Source organism: Eumetopias jubatus, unplaced genomic scaffold (genome assembly GCF_037043125.1).
Source record: "Eumetopias jubatus isolate StellerSeaLion01/CBP00866 unplaced genomic scaffold, mEumJub1_p1.0 scaffold_10, whole genome shotgun sequence".
NCBI lineage: Eukaryota > Metazoa > Chordata > Mammalia > Carnivora > Otariidae > Eumetopias > Eumetopias jubatus.
In genome coordinates this window covers 88613493-88631647 of record NW_028274816.1, presented here as the reverse complement: position 1 = coordinate 88631647, position 18155 = coordinate 88613493, and the positions used below count along the sequence as shown (strand labels likewise).

The following is an 18155-nucleotide window of genomic DNA, read 5'->3' as shown; positions in this document are numbered from 1 at the left end:
GACCTTCCCTCCACTGCCCTGCGCTCAGCAATGTGCTCTTTATAGCCTTAAATTATGTTCCTAGAATGAGGCAGAGACTCCCCTGGAAAGACAGAGTAGGATGGATGCCTGAATTTAAAAGGGAATGTTTTGACCCTTAAAAAAAAAAAAAAAACGAAGTCATATAGGTTAAGGAAACCAAGCAACGCTGAGGCGTGGAATTTAAGTTAAGAACTGGTATTTCTCCCGGGCCCTTCCAATTCCACAGTGTGGACACACCCGCTCTCAAAAGGTCACATGTCCCCAAGAAAAGATTCCAGGGAGAGTATGTTACTGTTAGCCGCAGAATGTCACCTCGCCCCATAGCTAGTTCTTGCTTCTAGAACAACGTAGCCCTCATCCTGAGAAGCCAGTCCAAACACTTTCCTCTCAGGAGACCAGAACACACCCATGACGGATCTGGGCCCGCGCGGGTTCTGCTTCTCTGCCGCCCACGAAGCATGAGCATGAATTAAGCTTCATTGGGTCTTCAGATGCCTTCTTTGGGTGTTTGTTAGCAAATGGAATGAAAACCTAGAAAGAGACTTTCCTCTCACTCGATGGGAGTGATGCCCAAAGAGAAACTGAGAAGCAGGATGGAGAAAACAGGACAAAGGGAGACCCAGCGTTGGAGGCCAGGGACTTCTAGAAATGGCAACAAGAAGGCACCCAGCAACAGAAAAGGAATATCGATCCTGGGAGGGCAGACTACCAACAGGCATCACCTCTGCGTGCATGGTGAGGCGGTAGAGGGTGGAGCAGAGCCATGATATTTTGCAGGCTCCTGCCACCAAGAACCCTCAAATCTGGGTGAGCCTTGCAACTTGCTCTGGCCAATAAAACATGAATAGAGATTTCGTGTAAGCTCCTGAGTCTAGGCCTCCAAGGCCTTACAGTTTCCACCTGCACCCACTAACCCATGAACCACCGGGTGGGACAGAGACCCAGAGGACAGGTAGAACCAAGTGCCCACAACTGTGAGGGAAGGCCTCCTGCACCCTCCAGCCTAGTTGCACCACGAGAAGACCCCACCTCGTGAGTGACCCAATGCAAGACCAGAAGAACCACCCAGCTGAGCCCCGCCAACCCAGAATCATAAGAAATAACAAATCGTTGTTGCCGTAAGCCACTAGGTTTTGGGGTGATTCCTAACTGGCACAAGGAGTGTGGGAGATGTTTGCTGTATCTTGAAGCATGTGGGCATATTTGCTATACGCTGACCACCCAACCTCCATTACTCCTACTTTGGCAATGGCACCTCGATTTTGCTTCAGAGGAAACATCTCCCCCACCCCCATTATTCCTCATTTTTAGTCTTTGCTTTTCATCTACTGGGAGGAGGAGGGGCCAGGAGATGTGGACAGGTGGCCCAGGCCTGGCCAATCAACATGCCACATTCCCATGGCTACGGCAGTTTGTGTCCAGGGATGAGCACACAACCCACGTGACTCCCTGCCCGTGAAAGTCAATTCCAAGGCCATTTAAGCTGGAGAAGGAAGACTCCTCCTCCCCTCGGATGTGAGACTGAGGGTTATCGACAGAATATCCAAAAGTGGAGCCACACAGGGAAGAACAAGGCCAGGAAACAGAAAAACCCAGGCACCGGTGATATCTTTGGATCTACAGAGTCTAACAGTATTATCTGAGTCAAGTTCTGTGCCTGGTATTTAAATGCATGGGCCAGTACATTTCTTTTTGTCCTATGCCAGATCGAGCTAGATTTTCCATCATTCATGGCCTCCAAAGCCCTGGCTGATAACAGAGATGGAGGGACTTATTTTTTACTGCATACCCTCTGTACTACTTGAATCTCTTGCCAAGTTCATGTTTTACTCTTCCACTCTGAAGGAAACTAGTTAAAGAATGAATAACACAGCTCATTTAAAAGAACAATATATACAAAATGTACACAGAGAAGGTAAATCCATAATAGCATTAGGGCTCAAAGTTCTCTCTGCAATGGGTTGTATGGCCAAGAGGGCTAACTGCCTGCTCCAGTTTCCATTCTCCCCGATCCTTCAGTAACAGAATCCCCCTGTCTGGCTGGGCACACTGCAGCACAGCTGAAAGACCATCCTTGCAGCAAGATGGGGTCTTCTAATAAGTTCTGGCTGGTGAGTTGCAAGTGGAGCTGTCAGGCAAGACGTGCAGGGAATCTCTCTCCCACCTACCATCTAGAGGGCGGATGTGATGACCTGAGCTCTAGCAGCTACCTTGGGCCGGAAAGGCAAAGGCCTCCCTGTGGGGTAAAGCACTGAGTGGAAAAAGGAGCCTAGATCCCTAGGGACTCCAGCCACAGTCTCTGAATTTCTTCTGCATGAGAGTCTTTCTTGTTGAAGCCACTATTTGGGGGGGGGGGGGGGTTCAGTTACTCTCAGTCAAAAGCGAGTGAGCAGAAGGAAGCATCACCATCAGTACAACTAGCTGTAGGTGTCTGGTTGCCATGGAGACCACCCCGCCACACAGATTCCAAAGTACAAACCCACTCAAATGAGAAAGGCCTGATGTAAACTCCACCTCTCTGTTTCTGGCAGAGTCCCCCTCACTCAGCCCATAAGCCAGGAGGTAACAGCAAATTCTCCAACAGCCCCAGGGGAAGGAGCCCCAGGAACACAATAGCTGTGATGGGCTTGATCCTCTCTGGCTACCTGCGGAATCAGAGGGCTGCCAGGTCCTCTCAGTTCTCCAGCAGGACCATCCTTTGCTCTCCCCCTTCCTAACTCCCCTGCCTCTGCCTGATTCAAGGCTCTAAAGGGTCCAGGCATCATCTAAAGTAATGAAAGAGGCTCTGATCTGCCTCTCCATCATGGCCTCCCCCTGCATGCTCCCTACGGCCACGCTCTCTGCCACCAACAGAATGCACTTCCTGAAAGTACAACTCTGGTCCCCTCACCCTCTCAAAAACCTCTAGGGTTTCCCCACCAATCGAGAGAACAGAGCGCAGGGGTGCCTAGGTGGCTCAGTCGGTTGAGCATCTGCTTCTGGCTCCAGTCATGATCCCCGGGGTCCTCGAATGGAGCCCCACGCCGGGCTCCCTGCTCAACGGGGAGTCTGCTTCTCCCTCTCCCTTTCCTACTCCCCCTGCTTGTGCTCTCTCTCTCTCTCTCTCTAAGTAAATAAATAAAATCTTTAAAAAAAAAATAGAGAACAGAGCGCAGACTCCCTTCCACGCGGCCCCAACCTATGTTTCAGTCATCCAAACCAATCGCCATGCCTTCAACAGTCCTGTTTTCCATGGCCATGCTTCCAATATGCTGTTCTTTCTGCCCACAATTCACTTCCTTCCCCTGCTCTGTGCCCATCCCCAAGCTCTACTTATTTTTCCAACCTGGGTTTCATCCTTGAAGAAATCTCCCCTAACTCCCCGACTAGAAGTAACCTCCCTGCCCAAGGCTTCCCATCTCCTTGTGTACATGACCTTCGCATGACCACATGCTGACCCATTTCACAATGACAGGAACCCGGCCAAGCTTAGCCCCTTGAAGGGCAGGACTGCATCTTGCTTCTTTATATACCCCCACAATGCCCTCCACACAGTAGGCGCTCACTAACTGGTAGATGGACTGGCCTGAAGACAATCCTCTCCCTGTTCCCATCTTCCAAGCAGCCACTCCCCAAGGAAGGAAGGAAATTAATGGTTATTCTGCAAACAGAACACGTGTCTGGGCCACCTCTAAAACTGCACAGGCCCTTGACAAATCTCTGATGACTGGCTCTTCTCCCTTCTTGTGAGTGAGCACCCCCCGCCCCGAAAAGCAATCATGAGCCATACCACGGCAGGCTTTCCACAAAGCACTTGTGTTAATAACATGTGTCGAGATTTGGTCTTGGCAGGCAAAGGCTAAAGGACAAGACTTAACCAATATTAACTTTGATCCCTTGTACTCGGAGTATCTTGCAAAAGAGCTGACCCTCAGCAAATGCTTTGTGATGCGATTTGTACTAGGATGTCTATGAAAAATGATGTCAGCGACTCTCTCTTATTTAAATTGCACCAGAGGACATTTAGGTTGGATAAGTTTCTAACAAGCTAGCTAAACACTCAATTAGGTTACCAAAAAAAAAAAAAAAAAAGTGGAGACTGGCTTCATAAGAGTCTTAGGGAACAAGCTACACTCCCACTAGCTGTCTGGATTTGGTGAAACATTGCCCTGTCAGATGGCACAGGGGTGCCTGCGGTAACTCCCAGAAGGCCCTGCCCATGCTGAGATTTTTCAGACACAGAGTGCGATCTAAGGAGGACTGTGCATCAAGTGAGAATTTCAGCTCATGCTCAAGCTCTCCAAGCAGCAAAGATCCAGCCCTGCCTCTTTCTTTTGCGTGTGCCAAGGAGCCCGGAGGAAAAGCCTGAGTTCCCAGCTGGTAGCTGCCCAGTATCACCTGACCACCTGGGAAACATAGCTGAGAGTACACCTGCCCCCTCCCAACCCAGGCTGGTATCAAAACCAACCAGCCTTAGAGGCCAAGACAACTGTCAAGCACAGGGTGGACCACCCCAGCAGCCCACAGCAGGCAGGCCTGATGCAGGGGACCAAAGGCAGTAGGACCCCAGGGCTCCCCCGTCCAGGTTCCAAGGCCCCATCCTCCACACCCAGTGCCCTCTAACCAGGGCCCTAACCCCACATATGGGCTCAGCTGAACTCTTAGCTCCACAGCTACTTGGAGCCTCTGAAAGGAGTCTGCTGCTTCCAAACACCAGCTCATCCTTCATTACACGGTGGTCCCCATTAGAACAGGGCCCCTCGGTGCAGGCTGCACACTTGGATCACCAAGGGAGCTCGAGAAACTACTGAAGCCTCATCCCAGCCCCAGAGATTTGGATGTACTAGTCCAGGGTGTGTCAGGGGCACTGGGCCTTTAAAAATTTTCCAGATGGTTCCATCATGCAGCCCAAGGGAAACCACTGCATCAGAACGAAGGGAGTTTCTCCAAAGCCAGAGAGAGAGCTCCTTGGAACTGAACTGCCCAGCATGTGAGGCCAAGTTAGGTCCCTCTGCTAGACCATGGATGCCGAGGACAGTTGCCAACTTGAGGTTGATTGGAGCTGGGAAACCTCATTTTAGCTCACAATCTCAAATTGCACACTTTTGTCCTCAGCCATCTGTCTTGACACAGTGTGCCTTATGTGACAAGATCAGAGCAAAATGGTCCACGTAATTCCCCATGCTTCCCTGCAAAGCCACCCCCTGGAGAGTCTTCAAAGGCCCAGGCCAGCTAAGGGGCAGCAGTAGCATCGATTTCACGAGCCAAGGCCAGGCCCCCTTGGGGAGGATCCCCCCTCCCCCAGCAAAAACCAGTTCCCCCAGGAAATCACCTGGTCAGGAACACCAGACATTGCAGGAACGTTCTGAGGTGGCCAGCCCGAGCCTTGCACGACACAGAGCCCGAGCAGGCTCTTGGCACTGCAACCAGGCCTCATGAAACCCTACTGTCAACACTAACTCCGGGGGTTGGCAAACTTCTATAAAGGGCCAGATAGTAAATACTTCAGGCTTTGCAGGAACTACAGCTCCCATTGTGGTTCCTCACTGGGCCATTATAATGCACAAGCCACCACAGACAATGTGAACAAACAAGCATGTTTGGGTTCCAATAAATCTCTACTTACAAACACAGGCAGTGCGCCCACCTCTCCACTAGATCGTAACTTCCCTAAAGACAGTGCCTCCTAGCACTTCTTCAAATCCTCAGCACTTGGCACAGTGCCTGGAATACAACAGATCCTCTATCAATGATGAATGAATGAGTGAATGAATGAATGAACAGATGAAGGACAAATGAGCCTAATCATCTTAAAGGAATATCTATTATATATTCACCTGCTCCTACAGGGAGATGTGTAAGACTTCTTGTCTTTGGAGCACTCACATCTGACTACTGAAACTCCATCTCAAAGCCTTTTTTAATCTGCTGGTCATTTATATACACTCTCACCACCCCCTTCATGGGAACAGGGAAGGGTGCCCCAAACAAAGAGAAAGAGGTATTCCCCAAGGAGAATGCCTGGCCAGATCTGTAGAGAAAACAGGGGGGACGCAGGAGTTCCCATACCATGTGAGTGGAGCCTGAGGATGCACGTGGGGAAGGCAGGGAAGCCGAAGAATCCAAGCAACCATCCAGGGCCTTCTAGGCAGGCCTCGGAGCCACATAGACCTGCTGCTTAGCAGGGCAGGAGAATACATGTGGGCTCCTCCATCCAAACAATGTTACTTTCCATCACCATAGACAGAAGGTAATGTATATCATTGCCTCCCCCACACTGTTTATAATGACATAGGAAATCTGAAGCATGAAATTGAAAAGAAAAACCACAATAATAATAATAGTGATGGTCTGTCTCCTTCCTGAGTGCTTTCCTCCCCTTTCTCCTCTCTTCCTCCCTCGCCTGGCCACCCCTCTTCCTGCAGCAAGACTTGGCTTTCCTCCCAACATCAAGTCAAGGTCAGGATGTGCCGGGAAGGAAGGCCCTCATCCTGCCGGCACATGTCACACCAGAGGAGGGGAAGGCCAAGGGACAAACCTGGCACCACACAGCCCTCGTGCCTACAAGAAACACTGCTGAATGGGGTGCCTGGGTGGCTCAGTCATTAAGCCTCTACCTTGGGCTCAGGTCATGAACCCAGAGTCCTGGGATCGAGCCCTGCATTGGGCTCCCTGCTCAGAGGGAAGCCTACTTCTCCCTCTCCCCAACTTGTGTTCCCTCTCTCACTGTGTCTCTGTCAAATAAATAAATAAAATCTTAAAAAAAAAAAAAGAAAAAGAAAAAAGAAAAGAAAGAAAGAAACACTGCTGTTTGGGGTCCAGGAGCACCAAGTCACAAGTCAGGCCTGTCCCCTGCAGTGCATCCGGCATCTCCTGCCCGTGCATGGCAAGGTTTAAAAACACTCAGCCGAGACACAGAAGTTTTCTCATTGTAAACTGGCCATCTGAGTCCTTTAAAAATAGAATGCTTCATGGGACACCTGGGAGGCTCATTCAGTGAAGCGTCTGACTCTTGATTTGGACTCAGGTCTTGATCTCAAGGTCATGAGATCAAGCACCGAATCGGGCTCCATGCTGGGTGCGAAGCCTGCTTAAGAGTCTCTCTCCCTCTCCCTCTGCTCCTTCCCACCCCCCCCTCCTTAAAAATAAAAAAATAATAAAATGCCTCATCCTGCAAACCTTCAGGGCCCCAACCCCTTGACCATGCGTTTGAGCGTGTCTTGCAGCGTCGCTACGCAAGAATCTTTGGTGGCAGGAGTGGCGGGTGCCCCTTACCAACTGTGCCAAGAACTTGGAGGGAGGCTGGGAATAGTCCTGGTTAGAGAAGAGCCCTTCCCCACATTTTTTTCTACACACCATGCTACATGTAGCTGGTCAAATGAGACCCCAGGGGCAGGTAGCTCCCAGCCCCATCAAGCCAACCTGGTATTCCTCCTCACTTCTTGGCTGAGAACCAACCTCAAAGGGTGGTCTTCGTCCTAAAACAGACTAGCATCACCTCCCCGGTCATTGCATTTCAGTGCAAAACAAGACAACCCGCAGAGAACAGGGTCAAGGAGGCCCTGGGGCTCCTCAGTTCCCCAAAGCTTGAAAAAGCAAACTTAAGAGAGGAGCTCCACTCTGGACAACTGCCTTGATGCCTCCCAGGTGGTCTGTCCAATCAACATGATGCTGGGACAGGGTCTGCTCTAGGTGCAAGCATGGCCAACATCCCCAGGGGGTCAACCTGGGGCCCTCCATTCTTCTCAGCCCCATAAAGAGGAAAATCATGGCTCAGAGAAACAGAGAGCAATGCTCCTGGTAGGAGCCCCATCAGGGCCTGCCTGCATGCTCCTCTCACGCTATCCTGTGTTACATTGGCTGTGGCCCAGCCCGTTTCAGTGTCGCCCAAAGGACCTCACACTGAAAAATCTCCATTAGGACATATCATGCCTCTCTACCTCTCGGGCAGGAAGACGGAGAAAAGGCATCAAGCAGTTACTACACACAGTCCAGGGTCTGTGGGGCCAGGAGCGTGAAAGCTAGGGTTTCTGAAGACCTCATTCAATGGCTGCTCCCCGCACCCGGCTCTTCTCTCTCTACTATTTACTCTACAATAAACCTTTCCAGTGGATTACCTGAAACCTCCTCCCTGAATCCCTCATGCTACAAATTGAGTCCATTCTGCGCATCCATTTCTCCATGGAAATGGAGAACAGCTGGTCACCTGCATCCCTCCAGACTCCAAGGCCATTACTGGAGAGCGTCATTAACTCCCAACAGGGAGCCAGTTATTTGGAGAAAACATTATTCACCATGCGCTGCACAAAAACAGACTCAGCCAAAATCTCCTTAAGAAAATCATGTCTTTCATAAGAAGCCGGCTCCCTATGGGATTAAATAATAGATATGAAATTGCCTCTTCGTGCCTACAAGCAAGCTGCTTGATTGGTAGGCTGTCTCTCTCTTCTGCAGGTTCCCGGTTCTATTTATTCCCCACAAGTGCTTCTTCCTCGAGAGAAAATGTACATTGATTCAGAGATTTCTAGTTAACACAACTGTCACCAAAAAGAGAAATCAGAACCAGGGCAAAGAAAATTAAAATGGTGACCCTGGATGTTTTGGCCTCTTCAAATTTATCTAAACGTTTATCTTTCAGGACAATGACTTCTTTCTCACTCAGATAAAAAGATATTCAATTGCATGTTTAAATTTGCCACTGAATAGGTTGAGTAGATGAACCAAAACTAACCACAACGCTTCACAGTCACCGTACAAGCAAAGGACACACGCTAACAAGCGCTGGAAACTGCCCCTTTAACGGTGCAGAACCAAGAAGCCCTTCATGAACCCAATGTCAGTTCTCAGCAGTCAACTGAGGTTCAGGAAGACCAAGGAGCTTGCCCAAGGTCACACAGCTAAATGCCGGCAGCCCCTGACTTCTCGTCTGAGTTCGGTCCCAGCTCTGCCCCTATCTAGCAATTTTCGATTCTGGGTAAGTCATTTACTCTCTCTGGATTTGTTTCCTGCCTGTAAATAGAGGCAACTGGACCAGACCTCAGCCGGGAGGCACTGTGGTTCAAGAGAGGAAGCCCTAGAGTCAGACTGTGTGTTCAAATCCTGACTCGGCTCATCTTGGGATCCAGAATGATTTATTTACACTCACTATGCGTAATTCCTCCTCTGTAAAGTGGTAAATAACAGTACCTGCTGTATACCTCATTGAGCCATTACAAAAATTCAATTAGATGGTCTACGTGAAGTGCTCAGCAGAGTACCTTGTAAAAAATAAAGGCTTGATAAATATTAGCTATTAGCTGTTATAAACATCTAAAATCTTTTCCTGCTTTAACGTTGTAATATTCTAGATTTCATTTTCTGCCTTTTTTTTTTTTTTTTTAATGGTAACATTTCTCCCCATGAAGTTCACACCTCAGGCAAAAATCAAGGGCAGACATGGGTACTGAGAAGAACTAGATAATGATTATTAAAGACTTAAAGAGTGATTTAAGGAGTCAGGAGGAAAAGAAAAAAAGGCAAATAGATTCTAAGAGGAGTCATTTAAGGAGAAGTGATTAATGCTTCCAAGGCCCTGCTAATGAGAAAAAACCACCTGTGAAATATCCCGCTAAGCACATTTAAAATGCCATGTCCTTAGTCTTAGGAATCTCCTTTCTCAGTGCACAATTATATATCGTAGAGATGTGTTACTGCAGCATTATACCAGATACGTATTTCAGAAAAGAAAATGCTAAGAAGAAGAAGAAGGAGGAGAAGAAGCCGCGCGCACACATAAATGTATACACAGCTGCCCATGAAAACATGTTACATCTGTGCTGGGTACAGTGGGACCCCAGTCAACTGGCTGATGGCTAGTTTTCCCTTTTCATTTTTTCTTTTAAGATTTTATTTATTTAACTGAGACAGAGAGCACATGCACAAGTTGGGGGACAGGGGCAGAGGGAGGGGGAGAAGCAGACCCCCAGCTTAGCAGGGAGCCCCATGGAGGGCTTGATTCCAGGACCCTGAGATCATGGCCTGAGCCGAAGGTAGATGCTTCACCAACTGAGCCACCCAGGTGCCCCGCTAGTTTTCCCTTTTCAAGATATTTATTCAAAGCATCTCAGAGCTGTGAAGAATAAATACAAAAGCTGTGTTGAAGGATATCAAGCAGGATGGCATGTTTATCCGGATACTTTGTATGTGCATGATAAAAGTTCTCTAAGGATCTGCTCGGGGCTAACAGTGGTGACCTCTGGGAAGCAAGGGGAGAGGCAGGATGATTTTCTCCTCCTTCTCCTTCTTCTTTTAAATTTAAATACATCTGTCTTTTTTTTTTTTTTTAAGATTTTATTTATTTATTTGAGAGAGAGAGAGAGAGAGCAGAAGCAGGGGGAGCGGCAGGCAGGGGAGAGGGAGAAGCAGGCTCCCCACTGAGCGGGGAGCCTGATGTGGGGCTCAATCCCAGGACCCTGGGATCATGACCTGAGCCAAAGGCAGACGCTTAACGACTAAGCTACCCAGGTGCCCCTAAATACATCTGTCTTTTTACACATTCCACTCTGTGACTAGAGAGAACACATCAAAATGCTCTAGACCTGGATTTCTTGGCATGGCACCACCAACACGTCAGTCTGGAAAATTCTTTGTGGTGGGGGCCATCCTGGGCACCGGAAGGTGTTTAGGTGTGCATCCCTGGCCCTTAGCCACTAGGTATCAGTTTTGACAACCAAACATGCCAAATGTCCCCCAGGGGGTAAAAGCATCCCTCAGTTGAGAACTACTGTCCTAGCCAGCAGAATGGCCATATTCACTATAAATTATTCCATGATTACTACAAGCAGTTACCATAGCTCAGGCCTCCGGGGCTCTACTGCCTTTTCCCTAGTTTGGGGAAGCATTTATGAGAACTCACTACTAGTCACCAAGGCCACTGAAATTTCCTGCATTTGAGCCTCAACTGTCTCCCACATCACGTTTTTACTTTTCTCCATGTATCTGCTGATCTTCCAGGGGTTCCTCTTATGGAACTACCTCAAGGTCAGTTTCAGAAAAGAAAATGCTAAGAAGAAGAAGGAGAAGAAGCAGCGCACACACACAGATAATTTTTAGAATTTTTTTTAACCAACTACATTAAAAATCAGAAGTAAAACTATTTTGTTTTAGAGCCTCATACTTAAATGACCACAATACACTGACCTGATGATTTCATCTTAAATGTTCATGTTTCATGCTCCCAAATTCATTCTGACATGCCCTGAAGACTACTGTCCTCTGCTTTTGCTTGTTTGTTTCCTTTCTTGTTTCACGTCGGTTTTTGGTTTTTGCTATGTAAATCTTACAGTGGCTTTTGCCCTAAAAGAACAAACTAGAGGGACACCTGCGTGGGTCAGTCATTAAGCATCTGCCTTCAGCTCAGGTCATGATCCTGGGGTCCTGGGATCAAGTCCTGCATCAGGCTCCCTGCTCAGTGGTGAGTCTGCTTCTCCCTCTGCCTGCTGCTCCCCCTGCTTGTGTTCTCGCTCTCTTTCTCTCGCTGTATCTCAAATAAATAAATAAAATCTTAAAAAAACAATAAAAAAAGAACAAACTAGAACAGGAGACACAAATGCCTAGTCAAAAGCAGAAAAATAGCACAGAACAGAGCTCTTCAAACTCTGTGTCTATGTAACCCCTATAAGAATTTTTAAAAACTAGGTACCCCCTCACTTCTTTTAAAATTGACATTTAAAATATTTTCATCTTGAGTTTAAAGAGTTGCAAAAGATGTAATTCCTGGCCTATAGTGATTTCTTTAAATAAAACTGTTTCATCGGTCAGTTAAATGTATCCGCTGGGATCTAAATGGCAGAGGGATTTGATTCCCACCATTACCCACTGAAAAATATATATAAACTACACTGTATGTTCACATGTTACATACTCTTCTGTTCACAGGCTATATTCTAAACACACAAATAAGCACAAGCAAGCCCTTCTTCAGAAGTCCAAAAACTTACACCATTCCTTTTTCTCCTAGACTTATGTTTTAATTCCATTTCCCCACAGAATTTCTCCTAAAGCAACTTATATTTTATGCTAGAAAGCCTATTATTGATTTCTTTACCCTACTTCTTTGCAATATAATTTAATTTTTAGGAAAATCCATGTAAGCCTAGGGCTCTAACTGTTTAAGTAACAATTTCCTGGATTGAGTTACCATTACAAGTATAAATGGCAGAGAATAGATCTCTAACCACAAAAATATAATACAGTTTTATAATTATTAAGCATTAAAAAGTAAAATATTCTTGGAAATGCATATTTCCATGGATGTGCCCTTTTCCTTGTTTTTTCAATTCATTCATATATCCATGGACAAATATTAAGTGGTCATTGCTAGAATCAGAGAGAGCTGGGAATCAATTTTATTTCTATTTTTCTTTTCTTTCTTCTTTTTCTTTTTTAAATGTAAGCAAAAAGAAGATGTGTTCACATAAAGAAGAGGATGGGAAAAAAACAGATACTTTGTTACAATACTGTCTTTTTGTTCTCTGAATTTTATCCAAATTACAGGCCCCAAATCCCAGAGTGGTCCATCATGGAAAACTACTTTTAAGGTTCTCTCTGCTAACAACTGGATTAGTTCCACAGTCAAAGGACCAGACAGCATCTGCACCCCTGGAGGATTTGTGCCCAGTGGTCAGTGATGAGAGTCCTCACTTTCTCCACATCAGCACAACATCCCAAGGGTCCCCCTTACACGTGGAGATTTTGCCACCCAGAGACAAGGTAATAAGGGAAGAGTGTGTCTTTCTTTTGGAAAACGGAGGAGGGCAAATGTGTAAGGGAATGCGGGCAAGGGGAACCGACTGCCAGAGCATCCTCAGGCAGAGCGGTTTTAAGAAAGAGAGCCTGCAGATGCTGAGGACCTGGAAATGAATTTTGTGAACACTATACGTTCCCCTGTGCACCACCCGGAAGACCTCTGTGCTCCGGAAGGTCCACGGACCCCAGTCTGATGGCTGCTGACTTAGGTGACCTCTGGAAGACCCCAGATCATAGGACTGTACAAACAGGATAAAGGAACCACATCCTGATTAACCAAAAGAGAAGACCACATGTTACTAACTTCCAGTGGGACGGACACACTCGGAACACGCGGCATCACCAGGGCACATTCATGCCTGGAAAACAGGCTCTGAAGTCACCAAACCCCAGGGTCTAATGCCCAGCTCACAGGAGATGGGGGGGTGGGGGAGCTGGGGAACAAGGGAGACAGCTCCCCCCAGGAAGCCATTTAGCCAAATAGCCGAATTCACAACATGGAATACTCTATGGGTATAAATGACCCAGTTTCTCCAACGAATTACTGCAGTGGAAATAAAAAAAAAAAAAAAAAAGATTGTTCAAGAATAAAAGACCCCGAAAAGATACAACAAAAAATTCAATGTGAAAATCTTGTTCAGATACCGATTCTAACAAAACAATTTTCGATGACCCCTTTGGAAAAAAAATGGTGGGAATCATTATGAACGTGGACTGGGTGTTAGGTTACAATAAGGAATTGCTAATTTGGGTAAGTGTGATAAGAGGATTATGTTGTTAAAAAAAGGTAAAGTCATTCAGTTAGAGATGTGGATTGAACTTACAGGTGAAAATTACATGATGTCTTGGATTTGCTTTTACGAAATATTCCAATCTCTCAAGAAGGCTGGGGGAAGGGGCGCCTGGGTGGCTCAGTCATTAAGCATCTGCCTTTGGCTCAGGTCATGATCACAGGGTCCTGGGATCAAGCCTGGCATGGGGCTCCCCGCTGAGCGGGAAGCCTGCTTCTCCCTCTCCCACTCCCCCTGCTTGTGTTCCCTCTCTCGCTGTGTCTCTCTGTCAAATAAATGAAATCTTTAAAAAAAAAAAAAGAAGGTTGGGGGAAGTCGGGAGAAATGCTATTAGCAAATCAGTAATGCTTGAAGCTGAATGATGGCTACAGGGGATTCTGTCCATTTTTTTTTTTACATGTTTGGAGATGTCAATAACAAAAGGATTTTTCAGGGGAAGGTGAAAGAAAGAATATTTAATTAGCACCAAGGAGAACCTGAGGCCCTTCCTAAATACGATCTTATTTCACAAGTCCTGAGACAGGTGCCCAACACGCAAGCCTCCCTTCTGGTCTCAGAGGCGGGGGCATTCAATAAGCTGGCCAATAAGTAGGGGCAGAGATAAGAAGGGACCTGGAGACCACAGAGATGCATCTAGGTTGCATGGAGAGAGCCTAGAAATACCCCCTTGGCAGAGAAATGTCAGAATAAACACATCTCTGTTTACATCGCTCCTACCACACGTTACTTACCCCTGCAGCAAAGCCAAGACTTCCATCCAAGATCCGCCTCTGAAAATATAAACAAGATGTTTCAGATTCTAAGGGATGTTTCTGGAGATAAAAGGAAACCATAAGACCTCAGAGAGCTACATGAATAAAGACTGGCCCGGGCCTGAGTATGCCAACCTGTCTGTAGACCTGGATCGGAGCCTTTATAACATGGGCCAAGAACCAAGGGAAAAAAATTTGTTTGAACCTTCCATCCATCCCACAGCCTGTCATGTTTTTTCAGGGACGCCTGGCTTCCACTGGCCCATATGTTGCCTTCGACCTGGCTCTCCTGTGAATTATAACTATAAACCTTTAGTTAAGTAGCTGGCCTAAAAGATGGAAATTGACAAGTGTTCATGGGGACTAGGGGGGCCAACCAAAACTCTCCCACGCTGCAGCTGGGGGTACAAAATGGCACAGTCACATTGGAAAAATGAACTGGCAGCATCCACTAGCAGTGAACATAGGTGTCCCCTATGACTCAGCAGTGCCACTCCTGAGCAGTGAAATCATCATCTAACAGCAATGCATACTTGGATTCACCAAACACAGGCACAAAAAAGCTCTCAGCAGCAGTACTTGGAAGAGCCAAAACTAGACGCTACCCAAATGCCCACCAACAGTAGAATGGAGACATCAATTAGGAGGTATTCATACAACAGAATGCCACATGGCAATGAGAGCACACACGATATATATATGAATGAAGCCCATAATCAGGCAGGGGCAAGGGTAAACTGGAAAATAAACAGCGTGGAATCAGCCAGACACAGAAGAGCACATACTATATGATTACTCCATTTATATAATGTAGAAACACACAGAAAACTAATCTCTGCTGTCAGAGACCAGGAGAGGGACTGCCCTTGCAGTGGAGGTCGGGGGGTGGGCGGTGGGGAGAGGGACTGGAAAGGAGCCTGAAAGGCTGCTGGGGGGCTGGTACTGTCCTCGTTCTTGAGCTGAGTACTAGTTTCATAGGAAGCCATGAAAAATCAAGCTGTAAAATATGCACTTTCCTATACGCATTTTGTATTTCAATTTAAAAACATTCGTTTAACTTCATAGTCTACGTTAGGGGTATCATCTATAGCCACATGGACATGTTACAGACATGCTGGGTTGCTGATGGCCCCAACCCTTGAGACTCCCAGTGATGCTGGGTAGCTAGGACCACTGGCTCAGCCCTCTCCCTCCTCTGAGTGGCTGTAGGGTAGATGGAAGGGATTGACTCCAGGCAGCCGCACAAATGACATTCTTCCCTAGGCATGCCATGACAGATGCAAAGTTGGCCTAACCAAATAATTTAATCAAACCAAATAGATCTAATAAAGAAGTCAGGTAACATTATTCTACCAGCATTCATCTGGATCTTGAAAGGAGAAAAATTGTACTTTTCTAAATGTCACTAAAGCCTTGATTCCACTGTTAGACATTTATTTCAAGGAATTAATCAGATAGGTGCTCAAAGGTTTATGTCCATCATAAAGGTATTTCTAAAAAAAGATCAAGAAAAAAGGACATAACCTAATTGTCCAACAGTTGAGGAATGGCTAAACTATAGTGCAGCCTTAGGACAGAATATGACACAGCCAGTTAAGTAACCCAAGTGATCGAAATAATCAAAGTCATCAAAAAGCCATTTAGGGATGTAGGAGGAATGCTTGTGTATCAAGTGAGGAAAACTGGTTATAAAACATAACATACAATTTGGTCCCTATCATGTAAAGAAACAGATAGGCGTAAATTTGTGTATACTCAAATATAACTGAACAAATCGGTTCAGGTTTTTTTTTCTGAGACGTGGGATCAGACACTTTTTTTATTGTTTATTGTTTATTGTTTATAGCAGCAATGTCCACAATAGCCAAACTATGGAAAGAGCCCAGATGTCCATTGACAGATGAATAAATAAAGAAGATGTGGGGTGCGAGGTGTGTGTGTGTGTGTGCGTGTGTGTGTGTGTGTGTATAGTTACATACACTATGGGATACTACTCATCCATCAAAAAGAATGAAATCTTGTCATTTGCAACAACGTGGACGGAACTAGAGCGTATTATGCTAAGCGAAGTAAGTCAGAGAAAGACAAATACCATATGATTTCACTCATATGTGGAATTTAAGAAACAAAACATGAACAGAGGGGAAGGGACGGAAAAATAAAACAAGATGAAAATTGAGAGGGAGGCAAACCTAAAGACTCTTAACTATAGGGAACGAGCTGAGGGCTGCTGGAGGGGAGTTCAGGGGGGGATGGGGTAACTGGGGGATGGACATTAAGGAGGGCACATGATGGAATGAGCCCGGGGAGTTCTATGCCATTGAGGAACACTAAATTCTACCCCAGAAACTAATTAAAAGTAAATAAATAAAAATAAATTTAAAAAGAAACTTATTATTTCTTTAACCTTTTCCATTCTTTACAAGCTTCCTACAATTAAAATATATTGTAAAGCAAGAAAACAAATTTTGAGTGAAGCCACTTCGGAGAGTAGCAGTGGAGAGCAGAGTCCGTGTGTCTACCACCCCAAGGGATCCTCGCTGCAGCGCCCCCCCTTGCCGAATGAAAACGGAGGTCTGCTCAGGGTGCCGGAGCACATCTCTGGGGCTCCTGTCTTGGGCCACCTTTCTCCCAACAGCAAGCCCCTTCCCGCTCCTCACGCCCACTTCCTGTGCAGAAAGGGTTAACGTAGCCCCCCCACCCCCACCTCCAGCCTGCTCCCTTTGCAAGGTCCTGCTTGCAAGGCTGGTCCTTGGCTGGCTCCTGGGGACTTGGGACTTGAACCGCTCCCTCCATTTGCCGGTAAGGGTGGGTCAGTGTGCCTACACTGTTTTCCAAACAAGGTGACAGGTAGGGGACACCTGCTTTCTTCCCTCAAGCCTCAAATTTCAGCAGCCTAGAGCGCCTTCGTGACCAGCCCCAGGTAGAACAGTCAGAGGCTGAGGCTCTCAAGGGTGCCCTGGGTGGACACATCACACATGTGTTACTGTATCTTTGTTTCTGGGGGAAGGAGAACTCAGAGTGTGACCCTCACAGGAGGGAGGGAGCACCAGAAGCCTGTGCCCAGACTTCCCCAGACCCCGCCTGTCTCTTTCTCCTGCTGATCCTTCCAATGTTAAATCTTAGCCGTGAGTACAACTATAAGCCGAGTGGCATGGATCCTTCTAGTGAATCACCAAACGTGGTGGTGGTCTTGGGGAATATGCCTTGCACACAGAAGTTTTCAGCAATTTCTCCTGCTGATCTTGGTGGTTACACTAACAAGAGACAAATTAGGGGCTCTGAGGCTCCAAAGGGGCTGGGGGCACCCCTGTGAAGAAGGGAAGGCACCTCTTCCCTCCCGAAGAGCCCCCACAGCACTGGCCAGGGCCACATGGGGCTCTGGGGTCCCACCCACCGCGGTGCTGCCTTTTCCCCAGCCCTCCACAGGGCAGCCCAGCCCAGTGCGGCTCAGGCCTCGCCTCATCGCAAAATAACTGGGGAAGATAAAACCATGGGCCTCTCTGCCCAAGAAGGGCACAAAGATGGCACGGCTGGGCTGTCATGAAGGAGGAAGAGGGTTAGGTGACCTGGAGGCCCTCTCCTCTGCCTCCTCGGTGTTTCTCATTCAGGGACCGGCTCTCAAAAGTTTTCACTACCTATCAACAGCAAGCAGGGATCCAGGCTGTGTGCCTTGAGTTCTGTGTTTCTGATAGGCTCCAAACCTCCCATGGAGGGGTGGGGGAACGTTGGATCTTATGTGACATCAAATACCTGTCTTACTGGTCTCCAACACAAGAGCATCTGGCTTGCCAACTTCCTAGACTGTGTTTTCATTTCCAGATCC

The 18155-nt window shown here is 47.0% G+C and overlaps 1 protein-coding gene across 3 annotated transcripts in view; it reads right to left on the bottom strand.

Moving 5' to 3' along the window:
- Window positions 1–18155, bottom strand: part of SLC39A11 (solute carrier family 39 member 11) — a 329393-nt gene that overhangs the window by 306679 nt on the left and 4559 nt on the right. For all 3 annotated transcript variants that reach the window (XM_028112368.2, XM_028112369.2, XM_028112370.2), the window contains exon 3: window positions 14309–14347. In XM_028112368.2, the coding sequence (XP_027968169.1) occupies window positions 14309–14347 (39 nt within the window). The remainder of the gene's footprint in view (window positions 1–14308; window positions 14348–18155) is intronic.